The 17,028-nt window shown below is 37.8% G+C and overlaps 1 protein-coding gene across 5 annotated transcripts in view; it reads right to left on the bottom strand.

The window, feature by feature from the left end:
* The window catches only part of GRAMD1C (GRAM domain containing 1C), a 66,447-nt gene extending 55,839 nt beyond the window's left edge, over positions 1–10,608 (bottom strand). For 3 of the 5 annotated variants that reach the window (XR_015744298.1, XR_015744299.1, XM_026708768.2), the window contains exons 1-2: positions 10,469–10,608; positions 9,374–9,502 (exon numbers count right to left, since the gene is read on the bottom strand). Coding sequence is in view for 1 of the 5 variants with exons in the window: in XM_026708768.2 (XP_026564553.1) it covers positions 9,374–9,502; positions 10,469–10,471 (132 nt within the window). In the remaining 4 variants the exon portion in view is untranslated. Of the gene's footprint in view, positions 1–6,358; positions 6,469–9,373; positions 9,503–10,468 lie in introns of those variants that run through there. The other 2 variants (XM_087937287.1, XM_087937288.1) reach the window with 2 other exon arrangements.
* Positions 10,609–17,028: the final 6,420 nt, after the last annotated feature.

Consider the following 17,028-nt stretch of genomic DNA (forward strand, 5'->3'; position numbering starts at 1 on the left):
AAGGTGTAAGTTGCCAAGATAAAGAAAAACTAAACTGGTTGTAAAACCTTGCTTGTTCGGTAAGAAGCAATAGAATATCTCTATAAGTCTGACTAGCAGATACCCATAACAGGAGAAGTTTCCATTGCAATTAATATTATTGTACGTAGCCTTTTGTAGAAATTAATCTTTGAGATAGTCTGAAAAAGCCTTCAATTAATAGTTTATTTCCATACAAGTTCCTACATAAAAGGTTTAAATTAGCAGAATGATCCTTTTTTAAAACTCTTCAGAGATTTCCATCAGGTAAAACTTTCCCCTTTAGTTCCTTTTTGATATTTTAACCCAATATAGTATGAAAGGCAAAACATTCTCTCTTACTAATGGAGGATAAGCACCTGGTGACTAGGGAACTTAACTTGGACTTAATTCTAATTTTCAAAATGCCATCCATTTCTTATTGTAGTGCATCATATCGGTTGCTTTAAGATACACATTCACACTGTGCTTCCTCATTCCTCTTCTACCTGGTGGGTGGATGTTTTGTCTCTTGGTTTTGTTTCAACCGGTCATATTCAGGTTCTGGATTTGACATGAGAAAAGGTAGTGTTGAACACCGGCTTAACAGAGACTTGAATTCCATGGACCTTTCTACTTTCTAACTTTCAGGGAAACTTCAGCACCCAAGGAGCTCACAGTGAGTATAAATGAGCAGGCTAATCTAGAGAAGAATTCTATCTTTATTATGCAGCATGATGAAAATGTTAAAGAAGATGCCTCTAACTATTCACAGCTGGAGATTAGATTAAGAGATGAAATGTCGGCCCTCAGCAAAAACGATTCTCCCTGTTATTGAATTACATCACTTTCCATCCATCTTTGAATCAGCTGTACAGTACTGAAAGTTGCTGTCCCACTTTACTTGACTCTCTAGCCTCAATTGTTTGTCACGCATAGTCACTTGACTTTCCTCCAAAGTAAGGAGTGACAAAGTCTAACTATTTTTTAGTTCTTGAGGTGGTTTTTTGAACAGTATCAGTATAAGGGGGTAAAAACGACTAAGTTTGTCTCACTCATGGGCTGGGGAGAAGACAGAAGAAAGCAGATAGAAAATGTTTCAAGACATGCATATATGGTACTTAGGCACCAGTGGCATCATGGTAATAGTCTCCGATCTGATTATTGTTGGCTATAACTTACTTAGCCCTCAGCCATAATATCTAGCAAAGTTTTATAATTTCTTCCTACTGGGGGGTTATTTATAAAATCTCCAAATGTTATAATCCCTATAAATTAGTTGATGTAAAGAGGAAAAAAAAATCCACTCCATCCTTTTTGACAGTTAGAAAAAATAATTTATAAGTGTCCCTTTTTTCCACTTATCTAACCAGGTAAATTATGTGAATAAAAACTTATTGGAAAATTGGATAATCTTTAAAATGGCACAAAATTCTTTGCCCTTCTGCAAAAGTGAAAGGTAGTAGTGAAATAAATCATCAATTTTGGAACTTGTCTATATTCTAGTTTTTCAGGGGAACCATTACTAATTGTTCACAAAATAACAGATGACAGCATTTTTCACAGGGGATTTTAATGAGGCAGAATTCCCATTTTTATTTAAAACCCTACATGATGCTATCTTGTATGTGTAAGACAGGAAGAAAGGTAAATTAAAGTGAAAAGCCTAAACATATTCAACAAGAAATCCTCTTCTGTCTCTGGAGCATCAGAATCTATCCTAAACACAATTTAGTCATATGAGTCACATTCCCCTATGCCAACTGAATGTGACAAGAGCACCAGTTAAGTGTTTTACATAATGGCTGGTTGCTTAAGGAAAACATAAAAACAAGTTCTTCCAGATATGCCAACAAACTTTGTCCAGCTTCCCAAACCTATTATTTTCTTTGCATGATACAGACATGAACAATCTCAAGCTCCAGGTTCACATGTTCACACTCAGGTTCACACTCAGATGCCTTTAATGCAGAACCAAAACCCCATCTGTCCAGGCACTTTAGTTATTCAGCAAATTTAAAATGTAATAAATTTGCACCTTTAGCTCACCTATAAAATTATTAAACTTTTTTTTATAAATACTTGTATTTAATCACTTTTTGCCTTTTTATGAAAGTGATAAAAGGCATCTGGTAATAGCTTTTTAAACATGATTCACCAAGTCTTAATAAGTTAGTATTACACACAGTAGCACTGTTTTTATGACACAGCAATCACACTTCCTCCATAATATAACTATCAGAAAAAAACCTCATTTGATTTTCCTACTTTATTTGCACAATAATTTGTATAAAGCCTGAATTTCATGGAACTTTAAAATAAGGTTTTTAAATGCATACATTGATTTTAAAGGGTTCTTTCTATAAATGGGACATGAGCAACAGTATGTTGGCTTACATGACTAATTTAGACATTTTAGCTCATACAGAATGAGTATACTTGGATTGTGTTTATGGCATAATGGCTCAAAGCGGGTAAAACAGATGAGCTCATGTCATTCACTGGCAGAGAATGCTTTGTATGAGATAAGTCAAAATAAAGTTGCTACTCTTTCACTGTCCCATTTAAAGTTGCATGAAAATGTTTTGTTTATTTATTGTATTTGGTTTGTCAATTGCTTACAAGATAATAGGTATAAGTAAAAACATAGTTATGAATACATGGATACATATAAGAAGTTGATTGACTAAAGCCATCATGGGAGGTAGAAATCAATATTTATGAATCCATCTGATGCTAATTTCTTTTTCTATTTTTCTGCAATTCCTGGAATGCTGCTTACATAAAGGGACTTAGTGTATCTGTGAGAGAAAGAGCATGCATTAGTCCTGGAATGCGCCTTTATTCTTTAAAAAAGGGAGAGAAAACATTGCCCTATCCATGTAATCTGATACTTTGCCAGCTCTCAGCATTTCTCAAATGGGGGTGGGGGGAGGGGAGTTTGCCAGACATTCAGCAAGTTCCTAAGCAATCCTAGAAATCGGAAGTCATATGAAGTAGACAGATATTCCATGATAACATATCTATGAAGTTGAGCTTGAAATCCAAGCTTTAACATGTTCCTCTTTAGATTTCTCTCACTGAGCAAAGACAAGGCAGGACTCCTGTTGACGTAATGAGGACAACCAGAACGTTCTCTTAGCAACAACAGAGAGGGTGGTTTGCACCTGCCTTCTGGGACGTTTTCATGACTTTTTAGTCTGGTTTAGAGCCCTTAGTTTTCCTGGATGACTCTCCTTAATTCCCATTTTAAAACAAGGATGGCCACAATAGGGGAGAATGTTTGTAGCTTAGGGTTGAAATGTGGAGTTGCTAATGCTCTCTGAGTGTGATCGTTTTCTTGCAGTGTACTGATGATGTTACCTAGTTTGAGTAATGAAACATCTGCAAGAAAATGACCAAGCTCAGAGAGCACGAAGGAGCCCTCAAGGATATCCTCACCCTTCTGCTGCTCTACATCATTAGTTCTTTTCTAAAATTCTCACCTTTAAAATCCTATTATTAAATTAGGAAAAATAGCTGTCTATCCCACAGCAGAATTAAAAAGCTTTTAAAGCGCAGAGTATTTACAGCAGGTGACACTAAAATCTTACCTTCCCCAATTTCTAAACATCCAAAAAAGCTAAATGTATATCAACAGACATTTTAAACTGACTTCAAACGTGTATTTTCTGTATAAATACAGTAGGCTTGGAAAGTCCATGCAAAATCTTCAATCAATCTTTTTGCTTTCCCATCACCCACTATAGAATATTCACCCACCCTGAGAATATTCAGGTGAAAAATGTCATGTTATCGCTAATAGTAGACCCTAACCCTAACTCTAACCTTATTTTCCAGTATATTATCCCTAATATTGAATCAATACTATGCATTCAGATAAACATAATTTATACATTATAGGTTGAATATTAAATCTCACAATTTCTCAGAGTTTTTGCCAACTATGATACATTAAAACAGTTTTAGATATTTATAAGTCTCTAATTATCTAAAATATCAACCTCCAAATAATATTGCCCAAAATGCTATATTTTCCATCCCCATAAAAAGTAATAATATTAAAAGCTTCCTCTAAAATATAAAAAACAAAACAACATACAGTATACTCTCTTAAAGATCCTAGTAAAAAAACAAACCTTATTCAGGAATGACACAAGAACATTAATAAATTAGTACCAGGTACACTTGTTGGGTAAGGTGAATTTTGAGGCTAGTAAGAAGGCTCTGTCCCATCCAATGTACTTCCAATGACCCAACAAGCTGAATCTTCCTTCCTCATTAAAGAAAAATAGCTAATACAGAGTCATAAGATTTCAAAGAACCTACCTTGAAATGAGAAATAGGTCTTCTAAAAGAAAAATCAGCAACAAATCCAAATATCCCATTACATAAGTATTAGATATGATGTGCGCAGTGGTAAGCATGTCAATGTTCTGGAGGCATGCTAAACACACATAAGAGTTGGGAATATATTGTTCTTTTTTGTTTGTTTTTCACCGATTGACCAGAATTGCTTTAAGGAACAGCTGGGCTTGCCATAAAACAACATAGTGTTTACAGCATTAGGAACTGACTGCTTTTTATGTTTTAGAATATGCAGTCAGAGATTAACATTCATAGGTTTATTATGAATCAATTATAAGAACATGCAGTAGTCAGCACCTATTCACCTGGCAAATGTTATAGAAGCATCTCATTAACATTACGTAAGATGAAAGAAATTAACAGTTTGCTACAATTAGACTGAGTTTAAACATGAATACTGTATTTTTAATGAGGAATGTTAGCACCTGATCTAAGTCATGCTAGCTCATTTCCTTCAATCTGTTATTTTATGACCAGTATAATCATCAGCCACATTGTCAGGCAAGAAAGGGAATCGAAAAGAAACTATTCCTGATTATTTCTTGACATCTCTTTGGATCAACAAGGGCAAGGGAGATACTCAACATGAGGCATGGTTTGGTGACTTATATGGAGACCAGAAACTTGCATTCTTGTTTCATGGTACTAATGATAACATGGACAACAGTTAAATACTTCTAGAAGAATAAGATGTTTGCAAGGGAAAACACAAATATATAATTGGCCTTTAATAATTATCAAATGTATCTTTTATATTTTAGATAATCAAGAATAATGATATATCATAAATTTAGCCTCATCAACATTCATAGTTTTAGACAAGATAAAACTATCTAAGTAGCCTCAGAAATATAAACACGCACATATATACACACCAAGCAGAAGACTTGGCTTGTCACTTATTTCTCATGACTATTTCAAATCTCTCTTTTGAAAATCCGTATCTGTTAGTAGGTTGGCAGCATTGTCTCTTTCTAATTTCTAATGGACTAAACCACAGTAAGTCTCTAAGGGAGCAATTATAGTTTTATGGAAACCTTTAAAGACAGTCTGGCCTACCACTAGGACTTAATTAACAATTCTTGTTCTTCCTTTCCATACAGTTATATTGGATAGCTGAGAACAATGTTCCCTGTAGAATATCTTTCTAGTATTCCATCCAAGAATAATCATTAGCAAACATGCAAAATTAAACAAATGTCTTATTAGTCATGCTAAAATTCAAGTTGACTTCAAAAGATATAGGCAGTTTTTTCTGAGTAAATGCATTCAAAATTTTGAGAACTTGTCAGGGGTATCTGACAAAATGGCTATCACAGAGAGGATGACTAGTTACAAAATATTTACTACTAAAAACTGTCTCCTCTATGATATGTGTATTCCACCACTCTCGCTTACCTCTGATTTTCTGGACAAAGCATGTGTTGCAACCATTTTTATTTTCAAATTGAGCTGATGTGTCCCATCAAGTGGATCTCATAGCATTTTAGCAAAATAAAAGTAATCTTTGAGATTAGTATATTGTAGCATGCCAGCTTCCAATTATTCTTTAAAAAAATCTTTTAAAAATAACACTGCTATGCAGGGAGCTTGACTAATATTGGGGATATATAGTATATTCAAACCAGTGTTTCTTAACCTCAGCAATTCTAAGATGTGTGGACTTCAATTCCCAGAATTCCTCCAGCCAACCACTAACTCTGAGAATTGTACATATATATTGGAACTGCTGGGGTTGAGAAATACTGCTCCAAACCATCCTAGACCCATGACCACTACACTGCAATCCCATCTAGGAGATTGCTTTTATTTTAAAGAATACCGGTGGCCTCATTTATGCATGTTAGCCCAACATAGCTTAATTAAAATGCCCACCTGCCAGGAAAAAAAATACTAAAGATGAGGAGCTTCCATAGATGGGAATTTCTATTAATTCTCTAGCATCATGATTTCAGAAGCCTAACAGTGCTCCCATACCTGAAGGTTTGCTTACCTGTAGCTTGGATTCAGGGAGTAAAATAGTTCTTACTGTTAGTCATCTAATTCCAGTTCAAGAGCAACTGTGAGATGCTGAGAAACAAGCACGGGACTAAATCCCAAATTGCAGCTGATTCACTTCATCAACTCGGATAACTCACATAACTACTGACTCAGATTTCCCATGCCCAGAGTATGATTAATAATTCAAAGTCTAATCAACAGATAGCTTAGATAATTCTTCTATGCTTGGAGCAGTTCGGCGTTTGTATTGTTAATGCAAACAGATCCTGGGTATTACAGTTTACAAAAAAATACATATTTTAAACTTCTTGCCATCTTGCAAATGGAAATCATTTTAAACTTACATTTCAAACTAAACCTGACATTTATATAATTACGATTTTTTAAAATATAAATATCAGGGCTAGGAAAATAGAATTGGAGTGCTGAGTTAAGAGATTAACCTACTGCTTATTAAACATACCTAAGATAATATAGCCTATTCTGTAATAATAGTAGTCTATGAGAAGTTTCCAATTTCAGTAAAAGATTTTTGTCAACAGATTTATAAATGCTTAAGTATATGAAACCTATTGAGTCACTTCTACCCAGTGCTTACTAACATATTAACTCTAAAAGATTGTTGCATTCTGTGATATAAACTATTTGTTATAGGAAAGCACTGTAGCAGTATTGCCCCCATTTTCCCTAGACAAAACGTGTCTTTTTTAGGGCTTAGATCTTTCCTGTCAAGTTTAGATCTTTCCATTTTGTTTCTCACTAACTGCTTAGTTGCTTTCAGTCCATCAGCTATTACTTCAGCTTTGCTTTGCTTTACAAACCTGTGAAGTTCATAAAAGTGAGGATTGGTTGTAAGTTACTTTTTTATCACTACTGTAACTGCAAATAATTGTTAAATGAGGTAGAGTTGCTAAACAAGGATTATCTGCAAAACTATCCAACTCTGCTTAGGTACAAATGAAGGATCAGCTAAGAAAGACTTATTCTGCTACTTACAATGCTTTCCAGCTATTTGTCTGAAACAAGATGGTATACCATCTGAAGTTTATAATTTTCTGTCTCCTTCCAAACATGCAGGTATGTATGGTCTATTCGTGTTTTGTTAAATTTGAAACTGCCATTCTTGGAATTTCATACCTTGACAAATAGATTTCTCTTAACTTCTCAAATGCCTCTCCTTACCAAAATGTTCAGATTTGGAAATCTATCCAATTCTTTTATAAGTGGAGATTAACACAAATACGCCTACTTCTTATAGAAGTATCTATCTATTACTTTAGCAATTCCTTAAAACATTTGTTTTCTCTGTTCCAATAATTTCTCTAGTTTGTTGCTGCTTGAAAAATATTTAAAGGTCTTTTTATTTTTGTAGATGCAGAATTGCATTTCAAAGCTTTACCTTCCAAGAACTAAAGATGAAGTAGCGAATGCCATGACATTGTGAAAGTAGGATCAAATTTGATGCCTTTTAGAGGCTGGGCTTTTTAACAAAAGGTGGTCTTAACCCTTGTTGAGATATATGGTATTGATTTGTTTTTTCAATTCTGCCAAAATGAAAAAAATCAGTATAATTTTGAAAGGGTTTGAGGAACAAAATATACATTTTAAACATTGCACAGGCTTAAGGCAACCACTTTTCCCCTTAAAATATTTTCTCTCCAACATTAAAAAAAAACCCTAAAAAGTAAGCACCACTCAGTTCAAGGGTGTTCTTGGAGCCCAAAGAGATCCTGGGATCCATATCCTGCTAACTCCTGTTCTGTTCTTCAACTTAACACTTCTTGCAATATAATCCTTGTCCCCATATGGCTTTGAGCGTGTTCAGCTCTTTAATTTGTCCACAAATTAAAATTACCTTCATTTTTTAAGTTCTGTTAGTGCCTTCTATTAATTATTAAGTAATCTTTAAGGGTTTTTAAATATACTGTGAAATTTTGTTTTAGTTTAAATAACCTCCAAAAATCTTGGAGCGATACCCTCTTAATTCTCCTTTTCAGTGGAGGTTGACTTCTATTTCACTGCCAGGGACATTTTGTTCTGAAGTCTCTGTACCAGTTGGCTATACTGTGTCCCCAGGGGTCACCCGACCATGATAACTTATATAAAAATGAATCTCAAAATCAAATGTGATTCTCCTTACTATGATACAGGTATTTCCAAATTAAATCTCAAGTTCAGGGAAGTGGATCATTCTACATAAAGTATCTAAATTTGAAAATATAAAAATAGATGCTAATACAAAGTAAGAAAAAGAAAAAAAGATACACAGAAGTAGCTTCCAATCTTTACAGCAATTAAAAGTACAATTATACATTTATCTCTTGCAATGGAGTGTATCGTAGTGTGTTTAAGATTATAATCTCAGAATTAATGTGTATCTTTGATTCATTTCAGGTACAAACTGTACAGTTGTCCATAAATTCCAGTGACCCGGAATAGAAGAATACCTATTCAGAAGTTAATTCCAATTCCTAGTATCTAAAACATGCAGCCCAAACATGTGGCCAATAGTCACAAGACAAGAAAGACTCAGATTGGTCAAGTGATTAAGGCACCAGGATACAAACTGGGAGACTATGAGTTGTAGTTCTATCTCTAGTTTAGACAACGAAATTGCCTGGATGACTGGGCAAGTCATTCTCTCTCAGCCCAATGCTCCTCACAGGGTTGTTGTTGTGGGAAAAATAATAAAGGTGGGATTAAAAATTCTAAAATAAGAAAGCCACATTCAAGTGCAATATAAACAAGTAAGGTAAGTTAGTAGGAAAACAACACCAAGTCTCCAATCTCTCTAGAATGGGCAATTTAAACAATGACTTGGTATAAAATATAACAGTGAAGTCATTCCTCAGTTACTCAACAAAGGGACACCTTAATACATTAAGTATTACTAAGTATACATTTTCTCCAAGGCAGAGAAAAAGATTGACTTAATTAAACAGCTTAAAAAACACACATCCTCGAATAAGAAAACACTTCTGTAATATGAGGGGGAATCTGAATTTACCCAGAAGCTCCAATCTGTGCTCCAGCTATATGGAGATGTGGGCTGCATTTTCTCAGTGCAAACACTAAGATTTTCTTCTGAATCCACCAGTATTTGGCTGATGAGGCCATGATCTGCTTCATGAAGGGCCTGGTAAAAAAGGAATATCATTGGTATTTTAATAAGGCAAAGGTAAAAATCCAGAAGTCCTAAATTAAATGAGAGACTCAAAGAATAAGCATCCCTTTCTCCCTAGGTTAGAGCATTGAATGGGTTTTTCTTCTCTAGTTCAATGCATTTTATTATTCTTGCATATAATCAACCATCTACTAAGTTATGTATTTTAATTGCTTTCCACAATAAAATCTTCAATTTTATTTTTATTGTTTTGGTACACATTGAAAGGTTTTAATAGTTTAGGGTATTATCAGTTTAATAAGTGAAATAAACAGCCGGAGAAATATGTTTTCGAGACTCCATGTTGTTTTGGACAATCCAAAGCTAAAAGGGTGTGGACATAACCATAGTTCACAAACCATATTTTACATCCCCCCAAAAGGAGATATTTTACATGATAAGCTTCCAAAACCTTTAGAATCAAAGTATTCTAAATCACATCATAGCCTTTACTTTAAGAGCAGCGAACAATACAACCTGGCAAAACCTCTGCATTTTTGGCAAGGCAAGAAAGGCCCAAGGAATTCTTCCCATTCCCCATCTGACTGATGACAGAAAATCTGCCCCTTTTAAAATATGCACCGTTTTCTTTAGTTCGTTATGCTACACATTCAGAAGGGAGGGGTGAATGAGAGTCGAGGCCGCGGCCAACGGGACAAGAAAGGTTTGGGCGATCCTAGCCAGTGACGGGAAAAGCGATGAGAAACAACTTTCCGCCGTTTTCTTTTAGGTCTCCGCCACTTTTTCAGCAACCGTCGCCGGGAGACGGAAACGCAGCAGCGGGCAGAGGGCGACTGAGAAGAGAGACTTCCCACCTGGCATATCCAAAGACCGTCAATTGTTTTTATTGTACGCTAAACTTTAAACCCAGCTACCCATAAAAAGATGAGGAGTGCGGGGGGTGGGTGGGGGGGAGAGGGGGAATATTGCGCCTCTTACCATGGAGAAGAGAAGGGTGCGATCCGCAAGCGGACCCGAGCGCCATTCGCTGGCAACGCTTCTCTTCCCCGCAGCTTAAAGGGCCAGCAGCACCCAAGCAACCACGAGCGACCACGCATGAGCTCTCTCGGCTGAAGACCAGCAGGAAAGCACAACTACACAAAAAAGATTCCTGGGCTCTGCTAGCGTTCCGGATGCCTGCCCCGGGAAAATGATCTAGAGAGAAGGTACTGTGTGAGATGGGCCGGAGGCATATTTAATAAATATTGCCACTGAGTCTGAGCAGACCATAGAATTAAAATCAACCTGGAAGTTCTCCTTTTTTGATTTTGAAAAAGCAAGGAACATAAGTGTACATCTTTTTATCCATACCCAGTTTTTTAAAAAATATTTTCTTGTTTTTCTGTCTTTCTTTTTTTTACTCGTTTAGTAAATTAGTAAAATTTAAATTCATCATTTTCAAGTGGCTGTCCTTGGTGCAACATAATAAAGAAGAGTTGGGACTCAGCAACAGGTGAATTCTAGATTGAAGTTGGTTGTTTACAATCTTCCAGTAGTAGTGAAAAGAATATTTCTGCATGTTATTCTGTTTCATAGTGTTGGAAGAAATGTCCATCTGGGTTCAGTTCCAAGTGGGAAGAAAAATACTGGAAACATGGAGACTGCTTGGAAGGATGGTTTTAATGGTGGACAGGACCACATTGAGGTCCTGGGCAAAAAGAGCACATGGGTGAAAGAGAGAGAGAGATTTGTTGACATCTGTTGGGCTTTGAACTTGCTTCCTGTTCCTGTGGCAAGAAATACATCCTGATTAGTTGTCAGACTCCCATGGGGCCATGCAGGGGTAGCTTTGTAGGTTGTCTTGAGTCCCAGGCTTGGTAGAATCATGCTGGGTAATGAAGGGGCTTTGGGCAATTCCTATTATGGCTTAATAGCTTTGTCCATGTTTGGATCTGAGTGAGGGCTAACCCCATCACCATGAAGCTGAAGGTCTTTTGTGTTGTAGATAAGATGTCTTTTGTCTTTCTGCGGCTATTAACAAAGGTGGGGGCCGTTTTCCAAGAGCATGTTTCTCCTTTTCTCATCCAGGGAGATATAATATTCTGCCTTTTTAATATTTCCCAGAATATTTCATTTTTCTAGGAGAAGGGTGAGTGCTAACTCTCTACAATAGCAAATTAAATTTGCCCTCACACTTCATTTAAGCATAGTTAACCAAACAATTGTTTACCCAATCTATTTACCATCATTTGTTCATCATGGTCTGATTATTCTTTGATTGCTTTTTTGGAAGGAAGATGGGTTTTTTGCTCTGGGTAGTTTATGGATTATTTGGTTCCAGATGAAACCCATTTTTCACCCTGAGGATCTGGTGGCCTGTTTAACTGAGGCCTTAGTTTTGCCCTGGAATGGGCAGGTGACAAGGGCTTTGGATTGGATTGCTGCCATGCTAAGTCTGCCTGTGTCAATCCAAGCATGTTCCTTAGTTTTCGGAACAAATCTAGAAGATAAACCAACAGAGATGCCTAGAGTGTCATTGCAGGAAGACAGTCATTGAATCCAATCATAAGGTATGCCCATATTAGGGATTTTGTTGTGGTGACAAGTTCAGCAAAACCTATTTTTCCATTTTCACTATCCAGAGATATCTCCCATATCCAGCTGTATTTTTTAAGGTGACTCATTCATTAGTATGGAGCGATGGATCACAGGACCATCTTATGGGTTTCTGTAAAGAATATCCTAGGTACCTGGTAGGTTAAATTTCTCAAATTCACCCAGAGTTAGACTCAGACTGAACAGTTCTAGTTGAGATGATAAAATAGTAGTCTTGGTTCACTAGCTGAGAAAAGTTTAATTGTGCAATTTCTGAGGAACTGGCAAGATCCTAAAGACTGTTAACATGGCTACCTATTGGTTAGTGAAAGCCTCCCAGAAGATAAGTGATTGGGTCCATTGTATAGTTACAGCTTCTTTTAAAGATGGGGAAGTATATATCCTCAAGAAGCACACACTGAATCCAATGGCTCTTGACAAATTTTGTCCAGGTTTAAACCTCTCCTTTCTGACAAAGTTTGAAAAGAACATAGTCAATCTGTAGCTTTAGAGAACCCTGGAATAAATGGATAGACCGTTTTTGTTGAGTTTTAGGTTGGAACATAAGGTGGAGATTGTACTGTCTGCATTTGTGGTGATGGTTCTTCTCCTTTCTCCATATTAGTTTCAATCTATACTGATAGGATGGAAATGATAGAATTCAAAGCCATTTAATGTATTAATGGAATGCCACAGGACTCAATGTTCTTACCCCTACATGATATTGCTGAACAATGTCATCCATTGGTTTAGAGGCATCAATAGTATGCCAATTATACTCAGATGTTTTTCCCAAATCAAGGCTGGCCAAGGGTACAAGTTCTTGTTCCAATGCCTGAAAGCTGTCAGGCTCTGGATGGGAAGGAGCAGGTTCATGTCCAACCCTAATAATGACTATGGGTGTAGGTTAGATTTGGGGGATGTTCTCCCTTAGTTCTGATTGGGAGTCACACTTCTCCTTTCAGGGCTGATGTACAATTTAGATTAGCTAGAAAACAGAAAATCATTGGATTTCTTGCTTTCTAGCTAATCTAAAAGCAGAGCTGAACCTTCCTTAGGACTGAAGTTTCTATTTTTCAGTGCAGACTCAGGCAATAAATTGCAAAAAGGTAGATCTCTGGGTGAATCTGTGATTCTGGGAGCAACTCAATCTGCCTGCCTGCTTTGGCTGATTTTGGGTAAAAGTTGCTCTTTTTTAAATAAAAAATTCAATGTTTACATAAATATTTACAATATTTACATACAAGCCACGCCCAGCCAGCCTCATGACCAAGACATGACCAGTTAGCAAGCCACACCCATCCAGTCATGTGACCACTAAGCCACACCCACAAATTAGACCATGCCGACAGAACCAGTTGTTAAGAAATTTGAATCCCAACCCTGCCTTCTGTGAATGCATTATGGCTAGAATATATTTATATGAAAGCTGATATTCAGTTTTATCAAAAAATGTGTTGCCAGAAGTTTCTCAAGTCATAAGTTTCTGTGTCTGTGAATTAATTGAATTTAATAAAAATACTGCAAATATAAATCTAGACCTGAAATACTGGCAAAGGGGAAAATAAGGTTATAAAAATGAACGTAAAAGTAAATAAAGTGCTGTTTTGAGGGTGAAGGTTCATTCTGCGAACTTGTTGGTTGGTTTCTGAACGTTTCATTACCAGGCTAGGTAACATCTTCAGCAGAGTTTAGGGGATGCCAGTAGCAGTGTTCTTCTGTTGTTTCTGTTTTAGCTATTATATTGACATAAATTCCAAACTAATCATAAGTTCCTATGCACTGTACTAGAATAATTCACATGTTGCACTATACATGAGTCATGAATCATGACATACTATAAGAACCTGTGGAGAATATCAGAGGAATATGAGTTCCTGTATGTAAGCTTCTGTGTGGTCAACTTCAACTGATTTTAGCAGCCCAGTATGTGGATTTTAAAATAAGCCATGTCTGCTACTTATTTCTTTGAAAAGTGCTGTGAGCTCAGCAAGAATGGCAAAAGCTATGTTTCCACCGATGACACAATAAGCTCAAGTGAGAAACAAGTGAATCAAGATATAATAAAGTGGGATTAGCTGTACCTTAAGTATTTATTTATTTAATTGATATTGCCGCCTTGAGGCGGCTTACCCAATGTAAAATCATATTTAAAACAAAAAATAAAAACAATAAAAACTAACAAAAATAATCAAATAAATTAATAAATACAATAGAACAAAATCTGGAAAAATAAAAAAATCACCCCCCAACTCCCACCCACCCCGCCCCGACGACAGCAGATCACACTAGCCATTTGATGGGCTCCATCTTGGTCTGGGTTCTCCAGGCCCGTTGGCAAAACCAGGTCTTCAGTGCCTTCCGAAAGAATGCTAGAGTGGGGGCCATTCTAATCTCTGGGGGAATGATATTCCAGAGAGAGGGAGCCACCACGGAGAAGGCTCTTCTTCTGGGTCCCACCAGGTATTTCTCCCTCAGAGATGGGACCCACAACATTCTCTGCCTCCCCGCTCTAATGGGTCAGGTAGATATGACCGACAAGAGACATTCCCTCAGATAACCCAGTCCCAAGACATGAAGGGCTTTAAAGATGACAACCAGCACCTTGAATTGCACCCGGAAGCAAATTGGCAAGCAATGCAGCTCCTGCAGGAGAGGTGACACATGTGCACACCAGGGTCTGCACAAAATCAAGCAGCCACTGCATTTTGCACCAACTGGAGCTTCCAGAAGATCTTCAACGGCAGCCCCATGTAGAGCGCATTGCAATAATCAGGATGGGAAGTGACTAGGGCATGAGTGACTGTGAATAGGGACCATTGGTCCAGGAAAGGCCATAACTAGTGCACAACCTGAAGTTGCGCAAAGGCCACGACCGCCACCTGCTCTTCGATCAGGAGTCTTGAGTCTAGGAAAACCTTAGATTATGCACAGGGTCTGTTTGGGATAAGACCATCTAAGACCAAAGGTGGCAATTCTCCCTGAGACAACGAATCCCAAACTCAGAGCCACTCAGTCTTGCAAGGGTTTAGTTTTAACCTGAAATAGCCCTCCTCAAGCTGTGCGCTTCAAACGTATGGGAAGTACAACTCCCAGAATTACCTTTCAGAGTGAGATCCAGAATTTTTTGGTCTTTACCATCCCAATCTGCCTGAAGAAAGAGAGAGGGGGGGTGGCCTGCTTGCTTGGGAATGCCGGAGCTGGTAGTTCAGCAGCAGTCCGGAGCTAACAGTCTAACGGGAAGGCTCCCTAGTGGCTTATATTCAGGGTATTACTGCAATGTTTGCCTGAAGGTGCTGGACCTCAGTAGCTGTCATGGGTGATCCAAAGATGCTTGGCAGGCAGCCACGTTGAGTTCAGGGTAGTCCTCTGAGAGACTGGCCGCCAGAAGATGGTGCTGTTACATCAACGTAGTCACAATAGGATTGGGTATCTCCACCAAGTGGCAGTTAGTGATAGAAACCAGCGCCTGGCGCAGCTGCCTTTGTAAAAAGCCCACGGAATTTCCTTGCACTGGAAAGTTCTTATTGCTCCCCCAATCAATGAAGGGCTCTGCTTAATGATTGTATTGCTGATCCCATTTGTCATCACATGAAGATTGCATGCACCTTGTAGGTATTTTTGTTTATATTGTGTTATTCATAACCTTACCAGAATGGTTATGTTCCAAATCTTTTATAGTCAATCATTCTGCTATAAGAATAATTCTAACTTAAACTGGTTTTGTTGTGATATGCATTTAGGATGTCATAGTGGTGCCAGCTGATATATTTGAGCAAATTAGAATAATCTTCATTTTCATTGGGTTTACTCCATTTAAGCTTCACTGAGTATCTATATCCAGGAGTACTTTTAATCTGCTGATAAACTGTCAGAACTCCTACTTGTTGAATGATCTATGCACAGTAATTGTCTTTATCACAGACTGCAATATTACTACCTAAAAAATTTATATTGCAGCAGTCCATTCATTATAAGGGATCCTAATTAGAATCCTATATATTTTGCATGAGGCAATCTGTAACCACTATATACTGCTGTTTGGCCTGATTCAAGTTTCTAACTTTGTTCTTCAAAACTAAGGGTAACTGGCAATCTTTTTGAATTACATTTCTTCTGTGTCTAGAGGAGCCACATAAAAAAAGAGAAAGGTAGAACCAAGAGATAAACATCTTGAGAATCCTTTCCAGCTGATTGGTTGCTTCCTTCTATCTCTATATTTGTCTCCTTTTCTCCACCCATAATTTCCTCCTCCCTCACCTGCCCTACTCTCACCACATCTTCCTCTTCCTGCCAGTGTCATCATCCGCTGCTCTTCCTGTCACTTTGTTCTGTTTTATATATATATTGCAGGTGTCAGGTCTTCTTGGTGGTTGCCCCCATTTGGCAACACCTTGTGTTTTGAGTTACTGAATCCCCTGGACTCACTTAAAATCTTGCTATTCCACAGAAGATTTGGATCTAATGGAGTATGGGCTACAATGCAGTTGGTATAACACTGCGGAGCACACACACAGCTCCATTTGAGTGGCCACTTCCGTGGCTTGAGGGTTGGGGACCCCTGCAGTAAAGACTTGGTGGTAATCTTGTGTAAGATTGTGGTGTTTATGAGACAGAAGTACTTTCCAAAAAGATGGGTGCCTTTGATCAAGCTAGTGTGATTGCTTAGTACTTTCTATTACACATTGTATAGGGCTGTGATGGTAAACCTATGGCACGCATGCCAAAAGTAGCATGAGGAGCCTCTTCTGCCGGCACGTGAGAGGTCACCTGGAAGAGCGCCACTATGCATTCACGCACACTGCCCACCCACCAGGAGGGGTGGGGTATGCAGGAGATGCGCACGCACTCACAGAGACACATGGTGCGCATGGGGGATTGTGCATGCATGTGCAGGTGGAGGGGGGGCATGTGAGCGAGCGCGTGCAATTTTTGGCACAGGAGACCAAAAAGGTTAGCCACCA

This window comes from Pseudonaja textilis, chromosome 7, assembly GCF_049901715.1.
Source record: "Pseudonaja textilis isolate UNSWEBS1 chromosome 7, rPseTex1.2, whole genome shotgun sequence".
Taxonomy (NCBI): Eukaryota; Metazoa; Chordata; class Lepidosauria; order Squamata; family Elapidae; genus Pseudonaja; species Pseudonaja textilis.